The 27,361-nt window shown below is 41.2% G+C and overlaps 1 protein-coding gene across 1 annotated transcript in view; it reads left to right on the top strand.

Moving 5' to 3' along the window:
- MED13 (mediator complex subunit 13) overlaps positions 1-27,361 on the top strand; it is a 145,106-nt gene that overhangs the window by 49,987 nt on the left and 67,758 nt on the right. The window contains exon 3 of the mRNA XM_067472147.1: positions 4,918-5,086. Within this exon, the coding sequence (XP_067328248.1) occupies positions 4,918-5,086 (169 nt within the window). The remainder of the gene's footprint in view (positions 1-4,917; positions 5,087-27,361) is intronic.

The raw sequence follows: 27,361 nt of genomic DNA, 5'->3' as shown, positions 1-27,361 counted from the left end.
GAGTGGTGGGGTAATAATAATAATAATAATAATAATAATAATAATAATAATAATAATAATTGATATGTGGGATTTTCTCTTCCTGGTTTTCTGGTACTCCAGGGTATATAGAAATTTCTTGCCATTTGTTGAAGTTTGGAAGTAATGTATAACTTGGGAATAAATAATTTTAGCTATTTTTTGGAATGGTGTTACTTTTTGGCTTGTAATGGCTGGCATGCAATCCAGGGGTTTCAGGGTAGTGTAATGGCATTTATTACCTCTTTCTTATAGCAAAAGATGCTCTCTTTCAGTCTGAGCAAATAACCTACACGGTAATAGATAACGACAGGTTTGTAGTATAATAAGTAATGTAAATAACCTTGAAAAAGCAAGATGCTAAGCTCTGCCTTTTGGTCCCAGATGTCGGCCTGCCTAGTTGCCTGTGTTAGACTAGAATCCTCTTCTTCTCTTGTGTTTCTGAGCAAGTCGGCTGTAAAGGTCAAAGAGACTTCATCGAATGCCACCGCTTGCTCTTGGCGTACCTTGACTTTCCGTGGGAGTAGCTAAATCAGTGGGAGACAATAAGTACATGTGCGTGCGTAGAAGTCTTCAACCCAGTAGTTATTGATCATCTTGTAAAGTTATAAAGGTCCATTACGCTTGTGCATCATTACATTTGGTGGTTGTCGTGTGCCATCAAGTCATTATGGCAACCTGTCGTGATGCTTCAGAGGCTGAGAGAGTGTGACTCGCCCAGGGTCATCCATGGTCGAGCAGGGATGTCGTAATTCACTGCTTAAACCACTATGGAACACTGGCTCACCCTTTGATGTTCATCATCATCCTTATTGTTGTTTTGTTTTGTTGTTGTTGTTATTTGATACATAACACGATGATTACACAACAAACAAGATCACTCTGCTGGCTGCTGTATTCGATCACACATCAAACACTTCCCAGGTATCTAGGACTGTGTGATGTATCAGTGAATAATGCGTGCGGATCTGAGTAGGGTGGCCTTTTGCAGCCGACAGGTGGTAATTTTGTCAGCGCCGATTGTGTTTAAGTGCAGGCCAAGGTCTTTAGGCACTGCACCCAGTGTGCCCATCACCACTGGGACCACCTTGAGTGGTTTGTGCCAGAGTCTTTGTTGTTATTATTATTATTATTATCATTGTCATTATTATTGTTCTTATTGTTATTATTTGAAACACAAGATTAGTACACAGCAAAGATCACTATGCTGGTTGTTGTATTGGATTACACATCGGACACTTCCCAAGTGTCTAGGACTGTGTGATGAATTGGTGAATAATGCGTGCAGATCCGAGTAGGGTGGCCTTTTGCAGCTGACAGATGGTAACTTTGTCAGCGTTGATTGTGTTTAAGTGCAGGCCAAGGTCTTTAGGCACTGCACCCAGTGTGCTGATCACCACTGGCACCATCTTGAGTGGTTTGTGCCAAAGTCTTTGTTGTTGTTATTGTTATTATTATTGTCATTGTCATTATTGTTCTTCTTATTGTTATTATTGTTATTATTATTTGAAACACAACAAGATTAGTACACAGCAAAGATCACTATGCTGGTTGTTGTATTGGATCACACATCGGACACTTCCCAAGTGTCTAGGACTGTGTGATTTATCAGTGAATAATGTGTGCGGATCTGAGTAGGGTGGCCTTTTGCAGCTGACAGATGGTAACTTTGTCAGCGTTGATTGTGTTTAAGTGCAGGCCAAGGTCTTTAGGCACTGCACCCAGTGTGCTGATCACCGCTGGCACCACCTTGAGTGGTTTGTGCCAGAGTCTGCTGGCTGTTGAATTGAATCACACGTCAGACCCTTCTCAAGTGTCTAGGACTGTGTGATGTATCAGCGAATAATGCGTGCAGATCCCAGTAAGGCGGCCTTTTGCAGTAATTTTGTCAGCACCGATTGTGTTTAAGTGCAGGCCAAGGTCTTTAGGCACTGCACCCAGTGTGCTGATCACTGTTGGCACCACCTTGAGTGGTCTGTGCCAGTGTCTTTGTTGTTGTTCTCACTATTATTGACATTGTCATTATTATTGTCGTTATTGTTATTGTTGTTGTTATTTTTATTATTATTACTATTGAAGCCCCCGGTGGTGCAGTGGGTTAAACCCTTGTGCCAGCAGGACTGAAGACCAACAGGTGGGAGGTTCGAATTCGGGGAGAGTATGGATGAGCTCTCTCTGTCAGCTTCAGCTCCCCATGTGGGGTCATGAGAGAAGCCTCCCACAAGGATAAAACGTCAAACAACATCCAGGCAACATTCCCTGGGCAATGTCCTTGCAGATGGCCAATTTTCTCACACCAGAAGCAACTTTCTCAAGTCGCTCCTGACATTTAAAAAATTGTTGTTGTTGTTGTTGTTGTTGTTGTTGTTGTTATATTTAACCGCCTTTCATTTGTGGGTAAATATTGAATTGACCATTTACTGCGAGGTGTAAATTCCCCTCCGGTATCCCCATCGTGGGTCAGCTCTGTGATCAGTTCATCCCAAGTGCATCATTTTGATCAACGAATGGCAAGCGATCACTCTTATGGGAGAAAATGAAGGCTGTGCTCCTTTTCACTGGACTGGTGCGACAAACAAACTTTTTTCCTCTCTGTTGTATTTTGTGGCCGTATTCTCCCGTGACAGCTTTCAGTTGGTAGGGAGCATAAGCCAGCAAATGAGAAACCACTGTGAATGGTTCCCCCTGATATTGATTTGGGCTCTGAGCATTTTCTGCTCAAATCCAAGGTACTCAGTTTTGGCTCTGAGCAAAAAGCAGGTCTCTATTCCAGGCAGGTTGCAACTTAAAATGTAGTCACTTGGGAGATGAGAACACTGTCGTCTCTTATTACTCAAGCCCGTGAATTGTTTACAGAAATCTATTTTTCAGCATTTCTGGTAAACCTTCCCTATTAAGATTACCTGTCCGAACGTATCTCCCTCTACGTCCCACCTCAGAGTTTAAGATCTTCTGCGGAGGCCTTGCTTTCAGCCCTGCCTCTGGCACAAACCTGCTTGGCGGGGACGAGGGACAGGGCCTTCCTGGTGGTGGCCCCTTGCCTGTGGAACTCACTCCCCAGCAAAATCAGGCCAACTACATCCCTCCTCTCCTTTAGGAAGAAATTGAAGACGTGGTTGTGGGACCAGGGTTTTGGGTAGCACGCTGATAATGACAATGACAATGATGATAATGCTATGGAAAATGGACAGGCTTCTGATTGTGTTGTTGTTCGCAGAATTCTAGATAAGGCTAGACAGCCAGCAGTATTACCTTATATACTCGAGTATAAGCTGACCCGAATATAAGACGAAAAACTGGGAAAACGTATTGACTCGAGTATAAGCCAAGGGTGGGAAATGCAGGAGCTACTGGTAAATTTCAAAATAAAAATAGATACAACACAATTACATTAATTGAAGCATCGGTAGGTTAAATGTTTTGAATATTTACATAAAACTATAATTTCAGATAAGACTGTGGAACCCTGATTAAACCATTATTCTAACCTTCTTCAATGTAAATGTGCTTGCAAATAAAAATAAAAAATGTAATAATACTAATACTACTATTAATAATAAAGTAAAATAATGGAAATGTAATAACAGTAATAATAGAGTAAAATAATAAATGTAATAATATGAATACTAATAATAATAGAGTAAAATAATGGAAATATAATAATAACAGTAATAATAGAGTAAAATAATGGAGATGTAATAATATGAATACTAATAATAGAGTAAAATAATAGAGATGTAATAATAACAGTAATAATAGAGTAAAATAATAAATGTAATAATATGAATACTAATAATAATAGAGTAAAGTAATGGAAATATAATAATAACAGTAATAATAGAGTAAAATATTAAATGTAATAATAAAAACAATAATAAAGTAGAATGATCAATGTAATAACAACAACAATAGTAATAACCATACATTTATTATGTATTTCTAATAGGGTAAAATAATAAATAACCTTGACTCGAATATAAGCCAAGGGGGACTTTTTCAGCCTAAAAAAAGGGCTGAATAACTGGGCGTATACTCAAGTATATACAGTATTTTAAATAGATTTAATTTTAAACTAATTTTAAACTAATTTATTGTATCACTTATATCTAATACGTGGTTGTTCCAGTGTGCCTTTCCAGAATAATGAATTTCTCAGCAATATGCCCTCAAAATGCACTTTATTATTGATTTAGGATTGATTTGCACGCCCTATCCCCTCCGAAAATTTCCATCCCAGTTATATCCTACCTTGCTCATGCCCAGCATTGTTTTTTTTAATTTTAATTTTACATTTGGCCCAACCATGCTTGTTGTGTTACTGTACTGCTTATATATATTTTTTTGTTTATGAGATGTATTTTAACTGTTTTGTATTGTTTGTTTGCTATTGTTTTATTATTGATGTATTGTGGGCTCGGCCTCATGTAAGCCGCACCGAGTCCCTTGGAGAGATGGTAGCGGGGTATAAATAAAGATTATTATTATTATTATTATTATTATTACTGTATTATTATTTTGTATGTGGGGGAATTGAATTGTTGCTGACTGTAAGCTGCCCTGAGTTGAGAAAGGCAGGGTACAAATGTTTGAAATAATAATAATAATAATAATAATAATAATAATAATAATAATAGCTGGGAGTGCCTTGTCTGAAGCTGTTGAGAAAGCCAGAGTTAATCGGCCTGATTTGGAAGGAACATTGCCTGCCTTACAAGAAGGCTGCTTCCTATTTTCATGTTCTAAGATGACTTGGATGTACTCCTAACTGTAGCGTACGGAGTGGCCCTTAAGCAAGCGCTGGTATTTACTGGCTGTATTATTGATAGTGTTTTTCTCCCTGGCACCTTTAGAGAAAGCTTGATCTTAACCTTTTTTCCCCTCCCCTCTCCATCCTTGCAGATGAGGAAGATGGTGTATGGGAGAATGGGCTTTCCTACGAATGCCGTACGCTGCTTTTCAAAGCAATTCACAACCTGGTGGAAAGATGTCTAATGAACCGGAACTTTGTGCGCATTGGGAAATGGTTTGTGAAGCCGTATGAGAAAGATGAAAAACCTGTAAATAAAAGGTAAGATACGTTGTTGTTTTACCCCCCTTTCTACTTCCTCCCTTTTGCTTTAGGATAATGGTTATTTGTTTTGCAGCAGTAATAAAGCAGGTTGAACGGATTCTTCGTTGTTTGAGTGCAGATTTCACGTGGTGATAGAATTGACTTGCATATGTTTGCTGTTTCCTCAAAGAGAATCTGCCTCCACAGCTATTCTTGGACTGAAATGGCTCATTTTCATGTTCGCTGCTTCTAATACTAGTGGAGACAGCATTATGTTTTAGACCAGTGTTTCTCAAGCTGGGAGTTGGGACCCCGGGGGGGGGGGGGTCACAAGGGGGTCACGACAGACTATCAGAAAATACAGCATTTTCTGTTGGTCATGGTGGTTCTGTGTCCCAAGTTTGGTTCGATTCTGTTGTTGGTTAGGTTCAGAATACTCTTTGGTTGCAGGTGAACTATAAATCTGCAACTACAACTCCCAAATGTCAAGGTCTATTCCCCCCAAACTCGACCATTGTTTACATTCGGGCATATTGAGTATCTGTGCCAAGTTTGGTTCAGATCCATCATTGTTTGAGTCCACAGTGCTCTCTGGATGTAGGCGAACTACAACTCCAAAATTCAAGGTCAATGCCCACCAATCCTTCCATTATTTTCTGTTGGTCTTGGGAGTTCTGCTTCAATTCTATCGTTGGTGGTGTTCAGAATGCTCTTTGATTGTAGTTGAACTGTAAATACCAGCAACTACAACTCCCAAAGGTCTATTTTCCCCAAACTCCACCAGTGTTCACATTTGGGCATATTGAGTATCCGTGCCAAGTTTGGTCCAGATCCATCGTTGTTTGAGTTCGCAGTGCTCTCTGGATGTAGGTGAACTACAGCTCTAAAACTAAAGATCAATGCCCACCAAACCCTTCCAGTATTTTCTGTTGGTCTTGGGAGCTCTGTGTGGGAAGTTTGCCCCAATTCTGTTGTTGGTAGAGTTCAAAATGCTCTTTGATTGTAGTTGAACTATAAATCCTAGCATCTACAATTCCCAAAGGTCTATTTTCCTCAGTCTCTACCATTTGGGCATATTGAATATCCATGCCAAGTTTGGTCCAGATCGATCATTGTTTCATTCCGCAGTGCTCTCTAGATGTAGGTGAACTACAACTCCAAAATTCAAGATCAATCCCCACCAAACTCTTTCAGTATTTTCTGTTGGTCGTGGGAGTTCTGTGTGCCAGGTTTGGTTCAATTCCATCATTGGTGGAGTTCAGAATGCTCTCTGATTGTGGGTGAACTATAAATCCCAGCAACTACAGCTCCTAAATCATGCAATCAGTAACCCCCCAACCTCACCAGTATTCAAATTTGTCGTGTTGGGTATTTGTGCCCAATTCGGTCCAGTGAATGAAAATATAATGTAATACAATATAATACTAATAATAATATGATATTATAACTATATATTTTACATTACATCTACTGTTGCTGTCGTCTTCTGGTACTGATATTGTGACTCCAGAAGTCCCAAGGCCCCATAAAGACTGAAATAATATAATAATATAATAATATAATTATTATATAAATAATATAATAATATAATGTTATGCTAATAATATATTGTATATACATGTAATATTTGTAATATTATAATGTAATACAACATAATAATAATATGATATTATAATTATATATTTTATATTACATGTAATACTAATAATATTACAATGTAATGGTATAGTACAATATATATAATACTGATATTGTACTATGTTAATAATATAATATATTTTATGTATATATATCTTGTAAGCCGCTCTGAGTCCCCTTTGAGGTGAAAAGGGTGGCACAGAAATGCCGTAAATAAATAAATAAGTAAATAAATAAAATACATCCTGTATATGAGATATTTACAGATGTGCTCCATCCACTGCCTTCCATGCATCTTCCCAGCTTGTAGTGCTATCGAAAAAAGAGATCAGATTAATGTATTGTTGAAGGCTTTCGTGGCCGGAATCACTAGGTTGTTGTGAGTTTTTTGGGCTGTATAGCCATGTTCCAGAAGCATTCTCTCCTGACGTTTTGTCTGCATCTGTGGCAGGCATCTTGCCTGCCACAGATGCAGGCGAAATGTCAGGAGAGAATGCTTCTGGAACATGGCCATACAGTCTGAAAAACTCAAAATAACCCAGAGATCAGGTTAGCCTGAGTAAGACCTAAAGGCTGACAATGCAGTGGAAAAATTCACTGTGGATCAGAAGCACATTCTAGACTCAACAGGAAGGACTTTCTCAGAAATACATTTTTTTACTGGAAAATGCATGAGCACATTCCATCTTCGTCCTAGTTTTAAGGTCAGTTCCAGGTCTTGCTGTGGAACGGAGAACCTCAGCCTCTTTGTTCTCATTGGAGATCAAAGCAACAAGACCTAAAACAACAAAAACACACTCCGTTGTGCTTTTTAAACTCTGCTTATTTCCTTATTTTCCTGCAAGGTTGTGCAACGACTCTTCCGCAAATGTACAATCCCGTTGCTTTAAAAAACACCGCACTTTGAGCAATACCCTTTGTGTCTAGGAATCTTAGAAACTTTCTCGGATTCGAAACTTCTTTTTCCCCCCTCGTCCCTGCATCTAGGCTACTTGTGATGACTTGCTGCTTCTGGCTCACCCAAAAGTATATTTCCAAATATATGCTTTAAATAAAAGATTGATTAATTGAACTACAACTTCCAAATGTCAAGGTCTATTTTCCCCAAACTCCACCAGTGTTCACATTTGGGCATATGGAGTATTCGTGCCAAGTTTGATCCAACTCCATCATTGTTTGAGGCTAGTGCTCTCTGGATGTAGGTGAACTACAACTCCCAAACTCAAGGTCAATGCCCACCAAATCCTTCCAGTATTTTCTCTTGGTCATGGGAGTTCTGTGTGTCAAGTTTGGTTCATTTCCATCGTTGGGGGAGTTCAGAATGGTCTTTGATTGGATGTTCAATATAAATCCCAGCAACTACAACTCCCAAATGTAAAAATCAATTTTTTTGAGTGATGGTCACTCCTTGCATTATTAGGTGTCTTGTGGCATGTTTGGTGTCAATTCGTCCAGTGGTTTTTGAGTTACGTTAATTCCACAAACGAACATTACATTTTTATTTATATAGAATGTAATGCTCTGAGTACCCCTTGGGATGAGAAGGGTGGCAGATAACTGCCATAAATCAATAAATCAATAAAAATATTATTATTTGAAACACAATAATACAAATATTAATAATAATAATAATAATAATAATACCAACATTGAGGGAAGTCAAGAGTAGTAAACTGCTTCAAGTGCAAAAGACAAAGAGGGAATACCGTCAAAACACAATCCAGAGCAGAAGAGAAAGCTGGCCAAAGAAGGCTCTCCATGGACAGTTTCTGGGAAACATTGAGAGCCAAATTGACAAAGAAAAAACATGGCTGTGGCTCACAAATGGGACTCTGAAAAAGGAGACAAAGGAGGGCTCGATTCTGGCAGCCCAAGAACAAGCCATTTGAACCAAGGCCGTCAAAGCCAGAATTGAAAAGTCGACGACAGATCCCAAGCGTAGACTCTTCAAGGAAGCAGATGAAGCAATAGATCCCATCCTCGGCTGCTGCAAGAAAATTGCACAGACGGACTACAAGCAAAGGCACAACACCGTTGCTCAGATGATTCATTGGAACTTGTGCCACAAATCCCATCTGCCTGCAACAAAGAACTGGTGGGACCACAAGCCGGAAAAAGTTACAGAGAATGAACACGCCAAACTACTTCTGGGACTTCTGAATTCAGACAAGCAGAGATTTGGAGCACAATACTCCCGATCTCACAATCATGTTAAAAAACAAAGGTTTGTTTTTTTTGTCATGTCAGGAGTGACTCCTGGTGTGAGAGAATTGGCCATCTGCAAGGATGTTGCCCAGGGGATACCTGGATGATTTGATGTTTTTATCATCCTTGTGGGAGGCTTCTCTCATGTCCCCGCATGAGGAGCTGGAGCTGATAGAGGGTGCTCATCCGCCTCTCCCCGGATTCGAACCTGCGACCTGTCGGTCTTCAGTCCTGCCGGCACAGGGGTTTAACCCACTGTGCCACCGGGGGCTCCAAAAAAACAAAAACAAAGTATGGATTGTGGATGTTGCAATCCCAGGTGACAGCAGGATTGAAGAGAAACAACTGGAAAAGCTGACACAATATGAGGATTTGAAGATTGAATTGCAAAGACTCTGGCACAGGCCAGTCAAGGTAGTCCCAGTGATGATTGGCACACTGGGTGCTGTGCCTAAAGACCTTGGCCTGCACTTAAACACAATCGGCGCTGACAAAATTACTGCACAAGGCACGCATTATTCGCTGATACATTACATAGTCTTAGACACTTGGGAAGTGTCCGACGTGTGATTCAATTCAACAGCCAGCAGAGTGTCTGCTGTGGACCCATCTTGTTGTGTTTCAAATAATAATAATAATAATAATAATAATAATAATAATAATAATAATATCAACAACAACAACAACAGGATTGCAGAGAAACAACTGGAAAAGCTGACACAATATGAGGATTTAAAAATCGAACTGCAAAGACTCTGGCACAAGCCAGTCAAGGTGGTCCCAGTGGTGATCGGCACACTGGCTGCAGTGCCTCAAGACCTTAGCCTGCACTTAAACACAATCGGTGCTGACAAAATTACTGCAGAAGGCCACCTTACTGGGATCTGCACACATTATTCGTTGATACATCACACAGTCCTAGACACTTGGAAAGGGTCCGACGTGTGATTCAATTCAACAGCCAGCAGAGTGTCTGCTGTGGACTCATCTTGCTGTGTTTCAAATAATAATAATAATAATAATAATAATAATAATAGCAGGATTGCAGAGAAACAACTGGAAAAGCTGACACGATATGAGGATTTGAAGATCGAACTGCAAAGACTCTGGCACAAGGCAGTAAAGGTGGTCCCAGTGGTGATCAGCACACTGGGTGCAGTGCCTAAAGACCTTGGCCTGCACTTAAACACAATCAGTGCTGACAAAATTTCAACAGCAAGCAGAGTGTCTGCTGTGGACTCACGTTGTTGTGTTTCTAATAATAATAATAATAAAAATAATAAAAAGTATGATTACCCTTCCCATTTTCCCACTGCCAGGGCCTGAGGACATTCTTGAAGGAAATTCCAGAGTGAGAAGCAGACAGTTTTTCCTTTGCCTTTCTCTTGTGGTTTGGTTTCAGCTCCTTCTCCGTCTTGGCCTGGCTTTGGCTGGGGAATATTTCTGCCGCTTGCAGGCAGGCCTGGCTTCTCTCTGCTTCTGTCAGGAAGGGGGGGAAAAAAAGAGAAAGAGGAGACAGACATGTGAAGCCTGAAAAAAAATGTAAAAATGTGTGCAGACTCGTTTTATGAACGAAATATTTTGCAGAGGGGAGAGATTGAGACTCATCTATTTATTTAGTACTTAATTACCTCTTCAACCCGCCCCGCCCTGGGGGAAAACTCCAGCTGCCTTCCCAGCCGGAGCCGTGCTCTGCGCCACCTTGCGGGTTTCGCCTCCCGTTTGGAAATCTCCCCAAATAGCTGTGAAAACAACTCGGGTCTTTCCATGCAGCGCTGTCATGGGCACCAAAGCCATTTCCCAAGCTCTTCCTAGAAAGGAGTGTGCCATTCATCTCTCACTTCCCCTCCAAGATGGAAGATACGTGTAGAAGAGCCTGTGATCCTCCCTGAATATTGTGAGAGAGGCAGCTTTGCTTCTCACTTTCCAACCAAGGCCTCGACACTGACCCGCAAGGATCAGGGGGCTTGGCAAGCTCCCACGATGGAGTGTCTTGAGGTGTGGGAGCTTGCCAAGCAGATTGCTCCTGCAACACGGTGTCAGGGCCTTTGTCCCAGGGAAGTGAGAAGTCAAGGCTGCCGTCAGCCTTTGTTGGCGCAACATGCTTGGCCATGTCCCAAATGGCTCTCCTACAGTGCATTTCAAGATGGGTAGGAACTCTGGGGCCTCCCCATATGCAGCTCTGGAAACCAAACTAAGTTTATCATAAGCCAGGAAGGATTGCTTAGAAGCCTCCTTGTTTGTTTAGGGTTTGAGGATGAAACAAATACTATCACTTTCTCCTAAAAGGTTGTGCTTACTTATCTATATAAATAAAAATGTAATGTTCCCATGAACTGCCAGGCCATCAAATACTAATCAAGGTGGTCAGTTGAAACATTCACACCTAGCTCCAGCAGACAAGAGTCCTTTGTCCCACCCTGGTCATTCCACAGATATATAAACCCTTTTTCCTAGTTCCAACAGACCTCACAACCTCTGTGGATGCTTGCCATAGATGCAGGCGAAATGTCAGGAGAGAATGCCTCTAGAACATAGCCATATAGCCCGAAAAAAACTACAACAACCCAGGGATTCTGGCCATGAAAGCCTTCGACAATACAATGTAATATTCATTTGTGGGATTAACATAACTCAAAAACTACTGGGCGAATTGACACCTAATTTTTACACAATACAGCCATCAGACCAATGAGTGACCATCACTCATAAAAACACTGAAAAACACAGCGGAAGGGACTTAAAAGCCAAAATATATGCTGACTGAAAGGTCGATGATTTGGTCCCTTGGCTCCTATTTGACTTTTATTATGTTATTTTGCACTTTTTTATTTTGTGACTATGTACTTTGTTTTGATGTAATTTTTTCTGTTGTTTCGTATTTTATTTTGTTGTATTGCAATTTTGGGCTTGGGCTCATGTTAGCCGCCCCGAGTCCCCTTTAGGGAGATGGTGGCGGGGTATAAATAAAGATTATTATTATTATTATTATTATTATTATTATTATTATTATTATTGAATCTGGGGAGCGCTCCCAGTCAGCCCCAGCTTCTGCCAGCCTAGCAGTTCAGAAACATGCAAATGTGAGGAGATGAATAGGTACTGCTCCGGCAGGAAGGTAAACAGTGCTCCATGTAGTCATGCTGGCCACATGTCCTTGGAGGTGTCTACGGACAACGCCAGCTCTCTTCTGCTTAGAAACAAAGATGATCACCACCCTCCAGAGTCGGACATGACTAGACTTAATGTCAAGGGGAAACCTTTACCTTTATCTTAAAACAGTTTATCAATAATGGCTTGCTTCCATCAGATGATGCTTCTTGAAGGAAAAGTGGGGAGCTATTGCATACTACTTGAAGTTGAGCTGAGGTCAGTAGGGGTTCTTTGAATTTGCCTCTGGATGCTCGATAAACTGAGTAGTTACATTTAATAATAATAATAATAATAATAATAATAATAATAATATAGGAGTTCTTTTGATTTGCCTCTGGATGCTCGGTAAACTGAGTAGTTACATTTAATAATAATAATAATAATAATAATAATAATAATAATATAGGGGTTCTTTTGGTTTGCCTCTACTCAGTAAACTGAGTAGTTACATTTAATAATAATAATAATAATAATAATAATAATAATAATATAGGGGTTCTTTTGATTTGCCTCTGAATGCTCGGTAAACTGAGTAGTTACATTTAATAATAATAATAATAATAATAATAATAATAATAATAATAATAATGGGATTCTTTGATTTGCCTCTGGATGCTCGGTAAACTGAGTGGTTACATTTAATAATAATAATAATAATAATAATAATAATATAGGAGTTCTTTTGATTTATTATTTATTTATTTATTAATACACTTGTATACCGCTAATATCTCAGCCTAAATCGGCGACTCATTGCGGTTTACAACATTTAAAAAACAATATTCAGTTAAAAGCATAAAACACATATACAGTACAAATTATTGGGCCACCAATAACAATCCTATGCATCTCATAACTGGAATCGTAATCCAAAATTCATCGTCCGTGTATAACCAATCCTTAGTCATCACAATTCGTTACAACGGATTAACCGAATGCTTGTTTAAACATCCATGTCTTCAATCTTTTCCGAAACACCATCAGCGAAGGGGCTGATCGTACCTCTATGGGGAGGGTGTTCCAAAGCCGGGGGGCCACCACAGAAAAGGCCCTATCTCTCGTCCCCGCCAGCCGAGCTTGAGAAGCAGGCGGGATCGAGAGCAGGGTCTCCCCGGAAGATCTCAAACTCCTGGTGGGTTCATAGGCAGAGATGCAGTCAGATAGGTAGCTTGGGCCGGAACCGTTTAGGGCTTTAAAGGCCAACGCCAGCACTTTGAATTCAGCCCGGTAGCAGATCGGTAGCCAGTGGAGTTGGCGCAACAGGGGGGTTGTATGCTCAGTAAACTGAGTAGTTACATATAATAATAATAATAATAATAATAATAATAATAATAATAATAATATAGGGGTTCTTTTGATTTGCCTCTACTCAGTAAACTGAGTAGTTACATTTAATAATAATAATAATAGTAATAATAGTAATAATAATAATAATGGGGTTCTTTTGATTTGCCCCTGGATGCTCGGTAAACTGAGTGGTTACATTTAATAATAATAATAATAATAATATAGGGGTTCTTTTGATTTGCCTCTGGATGCTCTGTGCTGAAGTAGCTCTGTGTGATCTACCTTGCTTGATAATGTGCAGCATGTTAATACTTGCTTCTTAAATGTGGTTCCCGTGGCTCCTCTTTCTAAATGACTCTGGCCGTAATCCAGCCATGACGCTCTGCTGGATTCCTTTGTTCCTCCTTCCAGAATTGATCCTCAGTCTCTCGCACACTCAGCGCACCTCTGGCTTTCTGGAAAAGTTTCCGATGCCACAGAGATCTGCAGCAGGAAGTATAGAGGATGGAAGCCCTGATTTCCTGGGCTCGTCACCTGCTAAAGCGGGAACGTTGGATTGTTTACATCCACATTGTATTTGAGGTGGCCTTTGTTTTGAGGAATGCTTCCTTTGGCCCACATCCTCTCATGCAACAATGTCATTTAGAAAAATGCAATTGTGATGAATTTGAAGTGGCACCCCGTACCAGCGGGAGAGCAGGTGATTCTTTGCCTCTTTCCTTGCTGTAGACAGCTGGAACGGAAAGCTGCTGTAAGTAGGACAGTGCAGGATAAACAGCAGGAGCTGCGAGCATGGATCACATGGCTGTCTCTTTGGAATATTGGGTTGCTACAGAGACCACTCAGAGACAAATTTAGCCTTTTGCATCAGAACGGCGTTTTCCCTTGTCTGTTTGATTAGAATGTGCAACCGTGGTGGATTTGCCTGGAAAGCTTGAGAGCGAGGGAAGCGCTGGGGCGCTGCGGTTCTCCTCCCCCCCCCTCAGCGCAGGGGCGTGTGCGCCCAAAGCATGCATTTCCCCATAGTTAACTGAAATCACAACTGTGGAAAGGCTCGAGTTGGAGGAAGCTTGGAGTGGAAGCATCTTACTTGCAACACTTCCACCTTGTCTAATAATATTGCAGTACAATGGTGTAGGACAATATAGTAATATATAATACTAATATTGTGCTATGGTAATATAATATATTGCATTTACATATTCCTTGTTAACCGCTCTGAAAAGGGTGGCATATAAATGTCATAAATCAATAAATAATAATAATATTTATTTATTTGATCAGTCATATGACCATTTCAAAATAAAACACGAGTAAAAAAACAAGGCAACAAGGTGATAATCTTATTTTCCTGGTTCTTCTTTCAGGAAATCTGCTCAAATCAATCAATAAATAAACAATGTATTGTCGAAGGCTTTCATGGCTGGAATCACTAGGTTCTTGTGGTTTTTTTCGGGCTATATGGCCATGTTCTAGAGGCATTTTCTCCTGATGTTTTGCCTGCATCTATGGCAAGCATCTTTAAATCCTCATATTGTGTTTTTCCAGTTGTTTCTCTTCAATCCTGGGATTGCAACATCGACAATCCATATTGTTTTTTAACACAATTGTGAGGTCAGGAGTGTTGTGCTCCAAAACTTTGAATTCGGAAGTCCCAGAGTAGCTTGACATGTTCATTCTCTTTAACTATTTCCGGTTTGTGATCCCACCAGTTCTTTATCGCAGGCAAATGGTATTTGTGGTTCAAGTTCCAATGAATCATCTGAGCAATGGTGTTGTGCCTCTGCTTGTAGTCTGTTCGCGATCTTCTTGCAGCAGCTGAAGATATGATCTATTGTTTCATCTGCTTCCTTGTAGAGTCTACACTTGGGATCTGTTGTCAACTTTTCAATTCTGGCTTTATTATTATTATTATTATTATTAGCAGCATAGCACAATATTAGTATTCTATATTACTATATTGTTGCTGGGAGGAAGGTGGGCATTGACATGGTGGAACCGTGTCTTCCTGGCTCCACTTCTTCACTTCTTTTTATAGATGCTTCTCTTTCTTCATACTAATAATAACCTTATTAATGTGCCACTTTTAGTCATATGTGTATATTCTTGCTTAGTGCGGCATCCACATTGCCCCATGTTATACTACCAGCAGTCGTTCAGCTCAAGGCTAAATTACCTTCAGCCTCATGGTCTCCCTTCATGGTTTTCACTTGGAACACAATGCGTCTTGCTCTTCTTCCTCGTATTTCCCCCATCGAGTGTGAACCATCTACTCATGTCACCCCAGATGAGGTCAGAGAATAAAAATAGAGCGTCTGCCATTCTATATTGGAGTGCTAATTGCTGTTATTCCAGATATATGATGTAAGACCATGGAACAGCAATGATACCCTGAAATGCCCTTGTTTGATATTCCACGCCATTCCCAAAATTAAAGCACTGAGCTGCTGAACTTCGTTGCATGTTTGAATCCGTGAAGCAAGGTGAGCTCCTGCTGTTAGCCCCAGCTTCTGCCAACCTAGCAGTTTCCAGCTTCTGTCAACCTGAAGTAGCAACAAAAATAATTAGTCAGCTTTTAATGTGGATATAAGTGATTTTAATATTTGTACGAGGGTTGAATGAAAAGTAATGCCTCCACCTTCGTAACTCCTCAACAGATGGCAGTACTGGTATGTGGCAGGAACTGGCTTGTTCAGTAGACTGTCCTCTACAGTTCCATTTTGATGGGAAGCCTTAGCATTGAACGGTTGTGTTGTTAAAGTGAAAAGTATGGAAACCTGCTCAGACAGTCGGTCAAGGTGACTTAAGTTAGTGTAGTCATTGAATTCTTGACAGCAGAAGGTGTCACCACAAAGGAGATTCATCAGAGAATGCAAGCTGTTGATGGTGGTTGTGTTAATGTGAGTACTGTGCGTCGTTGGGCGAGTAAGTTTAAAGATGTTGAGGTGACACATTGCTGTCAAGAATTCAATGACTGCACGTTGCTGAAATCGTATTGACTGTCCGCCTGCACAGGGTTCTATGCTTTCCACTTTAACAACACAACCGTTCAATGCTAAGGCTTCCTGCCAAAATGGAACTGTAAAGCAGTGTTTCTCAACCTGGGGGTCAGGACCCCTGGGGGGGGGTCGTGAGAGAGTGTCAGAGGGGTCGCCAAAGACCATCAGAAAACACAGTATTTTCTGCTGGTCTTGGGGGTTTTATGTGGGAAGTTTGGCCCAATTTGGTTATTGGTGGGGTTCAGGATGCTCTTTAATTGCAGGTGAACTATAAATCCCAGCCACTACAACTCCAAAATGCCAGGACCTATTTTCCCCAAACTCCACTAGTGTTCATATTTTGGCATATTGAGTATCCGTGTCAAGTTTGGTCCAGATCCATCATTATTTGAGTATACTGTGCTCTCTGGATGTAGGTGAACTACAACTCCAAAACTCCAAACCCTTCCAGTATTTTCTGTTGGTCATGGGAGTTCTGTGTGCCAAGGTTGGTTCAACTCCATCCTTGGTGGAGTTCAGAATCCTCTTTGCATGTAGATGAACTTTAAATCCCAGGAATTACAACTCCAAAATGACAAAATGCCCCCCCCCTCCGAACCCACCAGTATTCAAATTTGGATGTAGCGGGTATTTGTCCAGTGAATTTGGTCCAGTGAATGAAGATACATCCTGCATATCAGATATTTACATTACGATTCATAACAGTAGAAAAATTACAGTTATGAAGTAGCAACGAAAGTAACGTTATGGTTGGGGTCCTCATGTGGTCCACCACATGAGGAACTGTATTAAGGGGTCATGGCATTAGGAAGGTTGAGAAACACTGCTGTAGAGGAAAGTCTACTGAACAAGCCAGTACCTGCTGCATACCAGTACTGCCATCTGTTGAGGAATTACGAAGGTGGAAGCATTGCTTTTCACTTTAACAACATAACTGTTCAATACTGAGGCTTCCCGCCAGAATGGAACTGTAGAGGAGAGTCTACTGAACAAGCCAGTACCTGCTGCTTACCAGTACTGCCACCTGTTGAGGAGCTACGAAGCGGGAGGCATTACTTTTCACTTTAACTACACAACCGTTCAATGCTAAAACTTCCCACCAAAATGGAACTGTAGAGGAGAGTCTACTGAACAAGCCAGTAAGTACCTCCCGCATACCAGTACTGCCATCTGTTGGGAAGTTACAAAGGTGGAGGCATTACTTTTCACTTTAACAACACAACTGTTCAATGCTAAGGTTTCCCACCAGAATGGAACTGTAGAGGAGCATCTACTGAATAAGCCAGTACCTGCCGCATACAAGTACTGTCATCTGTTGAGGAGTTACAAAGGTGGAGGCATTACTTTTCACTTTAACAACACATCTGTTCAATGTATATATGTTGTGTTCTGCCCTGAGTCTCCTGTGGGGTGAGAAGGGCAGAATATAAATGTTTATAAATAATAAATAAATAAAAATAATTTGAATTGTAATGTAAATATTGGAGCAAATGGAACACGCCCGAATCTGCAGGCCTGAGGTTTTTGTATGGCTAGTTAAAGCCTAGCATGAGCATTTGAGGCAATCAGAAAAAGGTAAACAATAGGTTGCATTAAATCTGAGCGCGGCCGAACCGCAGTGCCGAAATGCCTGGCTGAAACAAAGTGATCTCTTCCTCTTGGCTTCCCTGGGAAAGCGTGGCCTCGTAATATCTGCGCGTTGGCACCTGCTGTTTGTTTTTCTCTGTGTGAAATCATAATCCCCGCTTGCGACACTCGAACCGTTTAGAGCCGAACCGTGGGGCCTGCCCTCTCTGCCCCTCTCCTATAATACTACGTCGCTCCTTGCAGCAAAGAACCACACAGAGCCGGATCCTAGCATTGTGTGTCTTCGCCTCCCGTCATGTGTCAGAGAAGATGGGTTTTGTGGCCTTTTCCTGCAAAGAGGAAACCTGTGAATGTGTTGCAAGATCGGATTTAGTCCCTGCGAATCTCTGCCACATGGCGACGGAAGGAGTCACGTGACAGGAGAAGCTATTATAGGAACCGACCATAACAGTGATGAGACTGTTGCTGAGGACAACGGAGGAAGGAAAGGGGGGAATCCGGCATCGGAAAATGCAGGATTCAGCAAAGAGGAGAGGAGAAACCAGGGCTACGTCCTTGGGTTTTGCTAGAAATGCAGCTAAGGGTGGAAACACACCGTGCTCTTCATCTTCTGATAAACCAGTAGTTCTCGACCTTCCGCCTTCCAAATGCCGCATGTATGTATCTATATAAATAAAAATGTAATGTTCGTTTGTGGGATTAACAGGACTCAAAAACCACTGGACGAATTGACACCAAATTTGGACACAAGACACCTAACAACCCAATGTATGTCCTTCACTCAAGAAAACTGATTTTGTCATCTGGGAGTTGTAGTTGCTGGGATTTTTAGTTCACCTAAAATAAAAGAGGCTTCTGAACTCCACCAGTGATGGAATTGAATCAAACTTGGCACACAGAATTCCCACGACCAACAGAAAATCCTGGAAGGATTTGGTGGGCATTGACCTTGAGTTTGTGAGTTGTAGTTCACCTACATCCAGAGATCACTGTGGATTCAAACAATGATGGATCTGAACCAAACTTGGCACGGATACTTAATATGCCTAAATGTGAACACTGGTTGAGTTTGGGGAAAACAGACGTTGACATTTCGGAGTTGAAGTTGCTGGGATTTATATGGGCAGTGTCCTTTGGTTTTGGAGTTGTAGTTCACCTACATCCAGAGAGCACTGTTGACTCAAACAATGATGGATCTGGACCAAACTCTACATGAATACTCAATATGCCCAGATGTGAACACTGGTGGAGTTTGGGGAAAATAGAGCTTGACATTTGGGAGATGTAGTTGCTGGGATTTATAGTTCACCTACAATCAAAGAGCATTCTGAATCCCACCAACGATGGAATTAAACCAAACTTGGTACACAGTTCTCCCATGACCAACAGAAAATACTGAAAGTGTTTGGTGGGCAGTGTCCTTTGGTTTTGGAGTTGTAGTTCACCTACATCCAGAGATCACTGTGGATTCAAACAGTGATGGATCTGGACCACACTTGGCATGCATACTCAATATGCCCAAATGTGAACACTGGTGGAGTTTGCGGAAAATAGAGCTTGACATTTGGGAGATGTAGTTGCTGGGATTTATAGTTCACCTACAATCAAAGAGCATTCTGAACCCCACCAGTGATAGAATTGGGCCAAATTTCCCACATGACTAACAGAAAATACTATATTTTTAATTGTCTTTGGTGACCCCTCTGACCCCCCCAGGGGTCACGACCCCCAGGTTGAGAAACGCTGCTCTAAAATATTTTGTTTCAACTGACTTCTCAAAGCATACTATTTCTAAAATGGAGTCTGAGTTCTGAACAGTCCCCAGATCTGGTCACATGGTCTGCAGCCCCTCCCACAACATAGAGTTAAGGAAAAGTGCACATCAATGCACACATATACAAAACAGTAAGCATTCTGTCCCGACCCCCAGGTTGAGAAGCGCTGCGATAGGAGGTGGGAAGCAAGGGTTTTGCTAGAAATGCAGCTAAGTGATTTGTGTGGATGTGGAAACGCACACTGCTCTTCATCTCCTGATAAACTGATAATTCCGGAGACTTTTTGGTGCGCTTCTCTGGAGGCCTGGGTAATCCTTCAAATGATGCCATTTAATCTGAGGAAGGCACTCTTGACTGCCAATCGCCAAATTAAGCTAAGCTAGTTAAAGCTATTCAAGCTGGGTAACAAGCATCTGAATATATTAGAACCCAATTAATGGCATAAGGGAGGAACTAAATTTGGCTGTCGTTCGAATGGGATTTCTACAGGAAAAGGCACATTTAGTGTATGGAATGTCAATCTCTTCCCTTTTGCAACGGTGGCATGGCTATACACATAATACATGTGAAAATACGTATATGACTCCAATGACACTAAAGGTTATAGCAAGCACCATAAACATGTAGCCCAACCCCTGCCAGTTTCCTCCCCAAACACCATACTGCCCCCCCACCCAAGGAATGCTTTCCTTCAGGGACCATTTCATCCTATGTGTTTCCTCCACCACAGACATCCCAGTGTTTTTTTCTCTCTCCATTGGTTTGGAATTTGCATGATCCCACCCACTGCCTCTCCCTTAACCCTTTCCTACTCTTTCCAATTCTGTCTGCACAACAAACAGAACAGAACTAATCAGCAATTACACATCCCGGAGGAGTTTGGGGGATTGATTCCACTTGATGGAAGTTGTAGTTCACCATGCATCAAGTCAGAGCACTGTGACCCCCCACTGATAATGGACCTTGGCCACATTTGGCGCACAGAACCCCCTTACTTACTTAGGCGATCCCTCATTGGCCGAGTAGGATAGTCTTCCAGGATCATTGTTCTGGTGGTGGGTCCATAGTTGACTGTGGAGCCCCATTCTTGATCTGCATCGTCTCCCGCAGTGAGGGCATGGGTTTCCAGGTAGAAGGCAGTCTCGGTCGGGGTTGGCTTGATGCACTTTCCTCTTGGCATGTTTCTCTCTTTTACCCTCCATTCATGCCTCTTCAAATTCTACAGCACTGCTGGTCACAGCTGACCTCAAGCTGTAGCGTTCAAGGGCCAGGGCTTCCCAGTTCTTGGTGTCTGTGTCAGAGTTTTTAAGGTTGGCTTTGAGCCCATCTTTCAATCTCTTTTCGTGTCCATTCCATTTTCTGTTCTTGAGTTCAGAGTAGAGCAACTGCTTGGGGAGACAGTGGTCGGGCATCCAGACAACGTGGCCGGTCCAGCGGAGTTGATGGTGGAGGGCCATCGCTTCAATGTTGGTGGTCTTTGCTTCTTCCAGCACGCTGACGTTTGTCCGCGTGTCTTCCCAAGAGATTTGCAGGATTTTTCGGAGGCAGCGAGGATGGAATCGTTCCAGGAGTTGAGCATGACGTCTGTAGACAGTCCATATCTTGCAGGGTTGGGAGGAGAATAGCTTTATAAACAAGCACCTTGTGTCCCTACGGATGCCCCGGTCCTCAAACACTCTCTGCTGCACTCACAGAGTTCAGGCGGTTTTGTATTTCAGTGTCGATGTTGACTTTGTTGGAGAGGTGGCTGCCAAGGTAGCAGAAATGGTCAACATTTTCTAATGATACACCATTAAGCTGTATCTCTGGCATTGCAGAGGAATTGGCTGGAACAGCACTTTGGTTTTATCGATGTTCAATGACAGGCTGAGCTTCTCGTATGCTTCTGCAAAGGTGTTTAGAGTGGCTTGTAGGTCTTCTTCTGAATGCGCACAGACGACGTTGTCATCAGCATACTGGAGTTCTATAACAAATGTTGTTGTAACCTTGGTTTTGGCTTTCAGTCTGCTGAGGTTTAATAGTTTACCATCTGTCTGATAGATTATTTCCACTCCGGTGGGAAGTTTCCCATCAACAAGGTGAAGTATCATAGCGATGAAGATGGAGAATGAAGTTGGGGCAATAGCACATCCCTGTTTGACACCTGATTCCACCTTAAATGGGTTACTTGAGAGCCATTGCTGCCCAAGACTGTTGCCACCATGTCATCATGGAGGAGCTGCAGGATGTTCACAAATTTGTTAGGGGACCCAATTTTTTGGAGGCTGGTCCAGAGAGCGCTGTGATTCACTGTGTCGAATGCCTTTGCAAGGTCGATGAATGCCATGTACAGAGATTGGTTTTGTGCCCTGCATTTTTTGGAGCTGTTTTCTCAGAGAAACCCCATGACCTAAGAAAAAGATTGGAGAGGTTTGGCTTGATTTAAAATAATAATAATAATAATAATAATAATAATAATAATAATTTTTTAAAAAAACTTTATTTGTACCCTGCTACCATCTCCCCAAGGGACTCAGTGCGGCTTACATGAGGCCGAGCCCACAATACAACAATAAAAACAATAGCAACAGTAATACAAAACAATAAATAAACTCATAAGCAGAAAATAAGCAATAAACATTAACAATAACACGACGACGTTTAAAAACCTATGGCCGGGCCAAATGTAATAATTAATTTTTTTTAAAAAATAATGCTGGTCATGACCTGGTGACATATAACTAGGATAGAAATTTTGGAGAGGGATGAAATGTGCAGACAATCCTAGATCATTAATAAATTGTTTTTAGGGACATATTGCTGGGAGTTTCCTTATTCTGGAAAGGCACACTGAAACAACCACGTTTTCAGACTCCTCCTAAAGACTGCCGGAGTTGGGGCATGCCTGATGTCCTTGGGGAGTGAGTTCCAGAGTCGAGGGGCCACCACCGAGAAGGCCCTCTCCCTCGTCCCCACCAATCGTGCTTGCGATGGAGGTGGGAGCGCGAGCAGGGCCTCTTCATATGATTGAAGAGATTGTGTGGGTTCGTACACAGAGATGCGGTCACGCAGGTAGGCGGGTCCCAAACCCGCCTACCATCTTAAGTACTGGGATTTATAGTTCACCTGCAAGAGTACTCTGGACCCCACCAAGGATAGAATTGGGCCAAATTTCCCACGGAGAACACCCATGAACAACAGGAAATGTGTATTCTGATAGTGTTTGGTGACCCCTCTGGCACCCCAATAGACCCCTCCAGGGGCCGCGACCCCCTGGTTGAGAAACGCTGGTTTAGTCTTTTCCTCCCGGATGGAGAGCTTAAGAGAGGCTGGTCTGCAGCTTCTATAAATGCCTTGACATTCTGGAGAATATGTCATGCATCTGATGGAATAATTGAGTCTGCAAAAGCGAACGTTATTTCAGAAGACTCTTTCTAGTGCTGCGGCGTTCTCTTTGGACTGCCCTAGACTCCCATGACTAACCTTCTGGAAGACTGAAGCTGTGTGTGAGTAATGCTCCTATTTAGTTGTAAACTAATACGATTTCATGGTCAGATTGTGTAGGAAATATTTGAATCCGTATCAGTGGGATCCTCGATAATAATGATTCAGGCGGCCTTTTTCGAATTATTTCAATCACCGATTTAAATCAGCACGGAAAAGGCAGCTTGAGTTACTAATTTAAATCATGTCTTGCCAGTGATACTTCCTACGCAATCTGCCTTTTTTCCTGCTGATTTAAATCGGCATGAAGCAAGCCGATTAAATCGCGCATTGATCTTGATTTTAGAATCAATAGAACACGGCGTCCAGTGAGATTAATAGGACTTGAAAGCACTTCACTTTGAGGGGATTATGAGATGTTGGGTGGAAATATACTCAGTCTCTCACGAGGCACATCGATTGTGCCAAACTCTTTGTTGTCATGGGTTGTTGTGAGTTTTTTGGGCTGTAGGGCCATGTACCAGAAGCATTCTCTCCTAGCGTTTCGCCTGCATCTACAGCAGGCATCCTTAGAGGTTGTGAGGTCTGTTGGAAAATAGGAAAACGGTGGAATGTCCAGGGTGGGAGAAAGAACTCTCGTGTGTTGGAGATAGGTTTGAATGTTTCATTTGGCATTTAATGGCCTAGCAGTTTCAAGGTGTGGCTTCTTACTGTCTGGGGGAATCCTTTGTTGAGAGGTGATTAGCTGTCCCTGATGGTTTCTTGTCTGGAGTTCTCCTGTTTTTGAATGTTCTTCTTTATTTACTGTTATGATTTTAGTAAACTAAAATAAATAAGTAAGGTGTGGCTTCTGACTGTCTGGGGGAATCCTTTGTTGAGGGGTGATTAGCTGTCCCTGATTGTTTCTTGTCTGGCGTTCCCCTGTTTTCGAATGTTCTTCTTTATTTATTGTTATGATTTTAGAAAATTCTAAAATAAATAAGCAAGGTGTGGCTTCTCACTGCCTGGGGGAATTCTTTGTTGAGAGGTGATTAGCTGTCCCTGATTGTTTTTTGTCTGGCATTCCTCTGTTTTCAAATTCTTCTTTATTTACTTTTATGATTTTGGTAAACACTAAAATAAATAAATAAGGTGTGACTTCTGACTGCCTGGGGGAATCCTTTGTTGAGAGGTGATTAGCTGTCCCTGATGGTTTCTTGTCTGGAGTTCCCCTGTTTTTGTGTGTTGTTCTTTTTTTTCCTGCTTTGCATATGGACTTTTATTCCTACATAGAATAGCCAATAATTCTCAGCGGCTGGCTATTTTCCCCAGGAATATTCAAACATGGAGAAAGAGGGTTTGAAGAGTGATCTTGTTTGCTGCAGAGTCATCTTGTTGGTCTCAAATAATATTAATGACCTCTGAGGATGCTTGCCATAGATGCAGGCGAAACGTCAGGAGAAATGCCTCTAGAACATGGCCATATAGCCCGAAAAAACCCACAAGAACTGAATATTAATGCACTTATTAAATAACAATAATAATAATAATCATCATCATCATCTTTATTTATCCCACACCACCATCTCCCTGAGGGGGACTCGGGGCGGGTAACATAAGGCCAAGCCCAAAAATACAATACAGCAAAATAAAATACAAAATGCAAACAACAAAAAACAACAAAAATTACATCACAAAAAATACACACAATATCAGAATAAACAAAGAAAAATAACATAATATAAAATTGAACACAATGGTAGCAAGTATCTTTGTTGTTGCGGGGTTTTTTTTTGTGTGTGCGTGTCAAGAGTGACTTGAGAAACTGCAAGTTGCTTCTGTTGTGAGAGAATTGGTCGTCTGCAAGGACTAGGCATCATTGTATAGTCTCACACACTCAAAAGGACAGACTCAAATTGTGTATCAGTGACTCCAAAAGAGTGGTTGTGTGGGACTTGAGCGCTCGGGGGCCAGGCATATATACACAATTTGAAAAGTGCCATAGCCTGGTGCCTTTGGTGGGGGCCAATAAACAAGTGTCTCTCTATTGGGAGAGAGGAAATCGAGGCTTTAGTATTGAGCTCCTCAAACAAGGCTTGAGCGGAGTCTCTGGGGTGTGTTCCCGCTTTGATGGCCCTCCCTCCCTCCCTCCCTTCTCCGCTTTTGTGTGTAACCACGAGAAATACCGCATTTCTGCTATTCAGAGAGATTGGAGACCCACTGCTCTTTAAAATATCAATGAATACTAATTTTAACTCGCGACAAGAGCCTTCTTTTGTAGCCGTGCTACTTGTAATCTCTCCCTTTGCCGCCCTAAGATATCTAAAGAGAGGAAGGATGTGCACGAAAGAGAGAAAGGAAAGGAAAGAGTTCTGATCTTTGCATCTTTACATCTGCCGTTCCTTGGGAATCCCATCTTAGGAGGGCCCTTGACAGAGAGAAAGAGAGAGATCAGTTTGCGGTTGCTTGAAAACACACGCAGGCAAACCTTTGACTGTAGTCCTTAGATTCCTTATTTACATTAAAATGAGTCTATCTCTGGACCAAAGGTTGGGCTCGAAATGGTGCTATAATAATAATAATGCACTTATTAAATAGTAAATTATTTTTTGTGTATCAGGAGTGATTTGAGAAACTGTCCTATAATAATAATAATAATAATAATAATATAATAATAATAATGATAGCACATTAAATAATAATTAATTTTTGTGTATCAGGAGAAACTGTCCTATAATAATAATAATAATAATAATAATGCACTTATTAAATATTAATTAATTTTTTGTGTATCAGGAGTGACTTGAGAAACTGTCCTATAATAATAATATCAATGCACTTATTAAATAATTATTATTTTTTTGTGTATCAGGAGTGACTTGAGAAACTGTCCTATAATAATAACAACAACAATAATAATGCACTTATTAAATAATAATTAATTTTTTGTGTATCAGGAGTGACTTGAGAAACTGTCCTATAATAACAACAACAACAATAATAATGCACTTATTAAATAATAATTATTTTTTTGTGTATTAGAAGTTACTTGAGAAACTGACCTATAATAATAATAATGCACTTATTAAATAATAATTAATTTTTGTGTATCAGGAGTGACTTGAGAAACCATCCTATAGTAATAATAATAATAATAATAATAATAATAATAATGCACTTATTAATAGTAATTAATGTTTTGTGTATCAGGAGTGACTTCAAAAACTCTCTAATAATAATAATAATAATAATAATAATAATAATGCACTTATTAAATAATAATTACTTTTTTGTGTATCAGGAGTGACTTCAGATACTGTCCTATTATAATAGCAATAATAATAGTAATAGCAGTAATAACAACCTGATAACAATATTATCTCCTGTAAGAATAAGAATACTAATGCTCACTATACAAATAACAATACTATTTTCTTTTTGTGTGTCAGGAGTGACTTGAGAAACTGCAAGTCGCTTCTGGTGTGAGCGAATTGTCGTTGAAGAATCCCCAGTACAGAAAACTGCACACAAAGCCCTAGCCGTGTTGTTTGGGAATATCAGTATGCAGAGGGATCTGGTTGCACCGTAGAGACTTATTGAGAGAATGAGGTTGGCAGCAGAAGCCTTTGTAGACTAAATCTGAGGAAGCAGACTTAATCTAGGGAGCTTATGTTACCAGCGCCATTCTTCCACTTGGTCTCTAAGGTGCCACGAGATCCCTTTGCATACTGATAATCCTAGGACAGATACTGTTAGATTGCAGTAAACCTGAGATTACCCAATGGCTCAAGGTATAAGTATACAATGAATGTGTGCGTAAGAATGTCGTGGCAGTGTTTGTAGATTTTGCAGGAAGCACAGATCAGTCTGAACTGTCGTCCATGCAAAACTACCATTTTAATTTTTAATTGGGACACACAACCACAGATTTTTCTTCATGCGGGGGGAGGTGCTCATTTCTATTTCTAAGCCAAAGAGCTAGTGTTGTCCACAGACACCTCCAAGGTGATGTGGCCAGCGGGACTGCATGGTGCGCCATTACCTTCCTGCAGAAGCAGTACCTATTGATCTCACATTTTCAAGTTTTCGAATTGCTAGCTTAGCAGAAGCTGGGGCTAGCAGCGGGAGCTCACCCTGCTCCCCAGATGCGAACCACCGACCTTTCGGTCCGCAAGTTCAGCAGCTCAACGGTTTAACCTGCTGCACCTTTACATCAGAATAAATTGATGTTGGTAGAAATGAAGTTG

This window comes from Anolis sagrei, chromosome 11 (assembly GCF_037176765.1).
Source record: "Anolis sagrei isolate rAnoSag1 chromosome 11, rAnoSag1.mat, whole genome shotgun sequence".
NCBI lineage: Eukaryota > Metazoa > Chordata > Lepidosauria > Squamata > Dactyloidae > Anolis > Anolis sagrei.
Note: the sequence above shows the minus strand (reverse complement) of the source record. Positions and strands in the feature narration are given on the sequence as shown.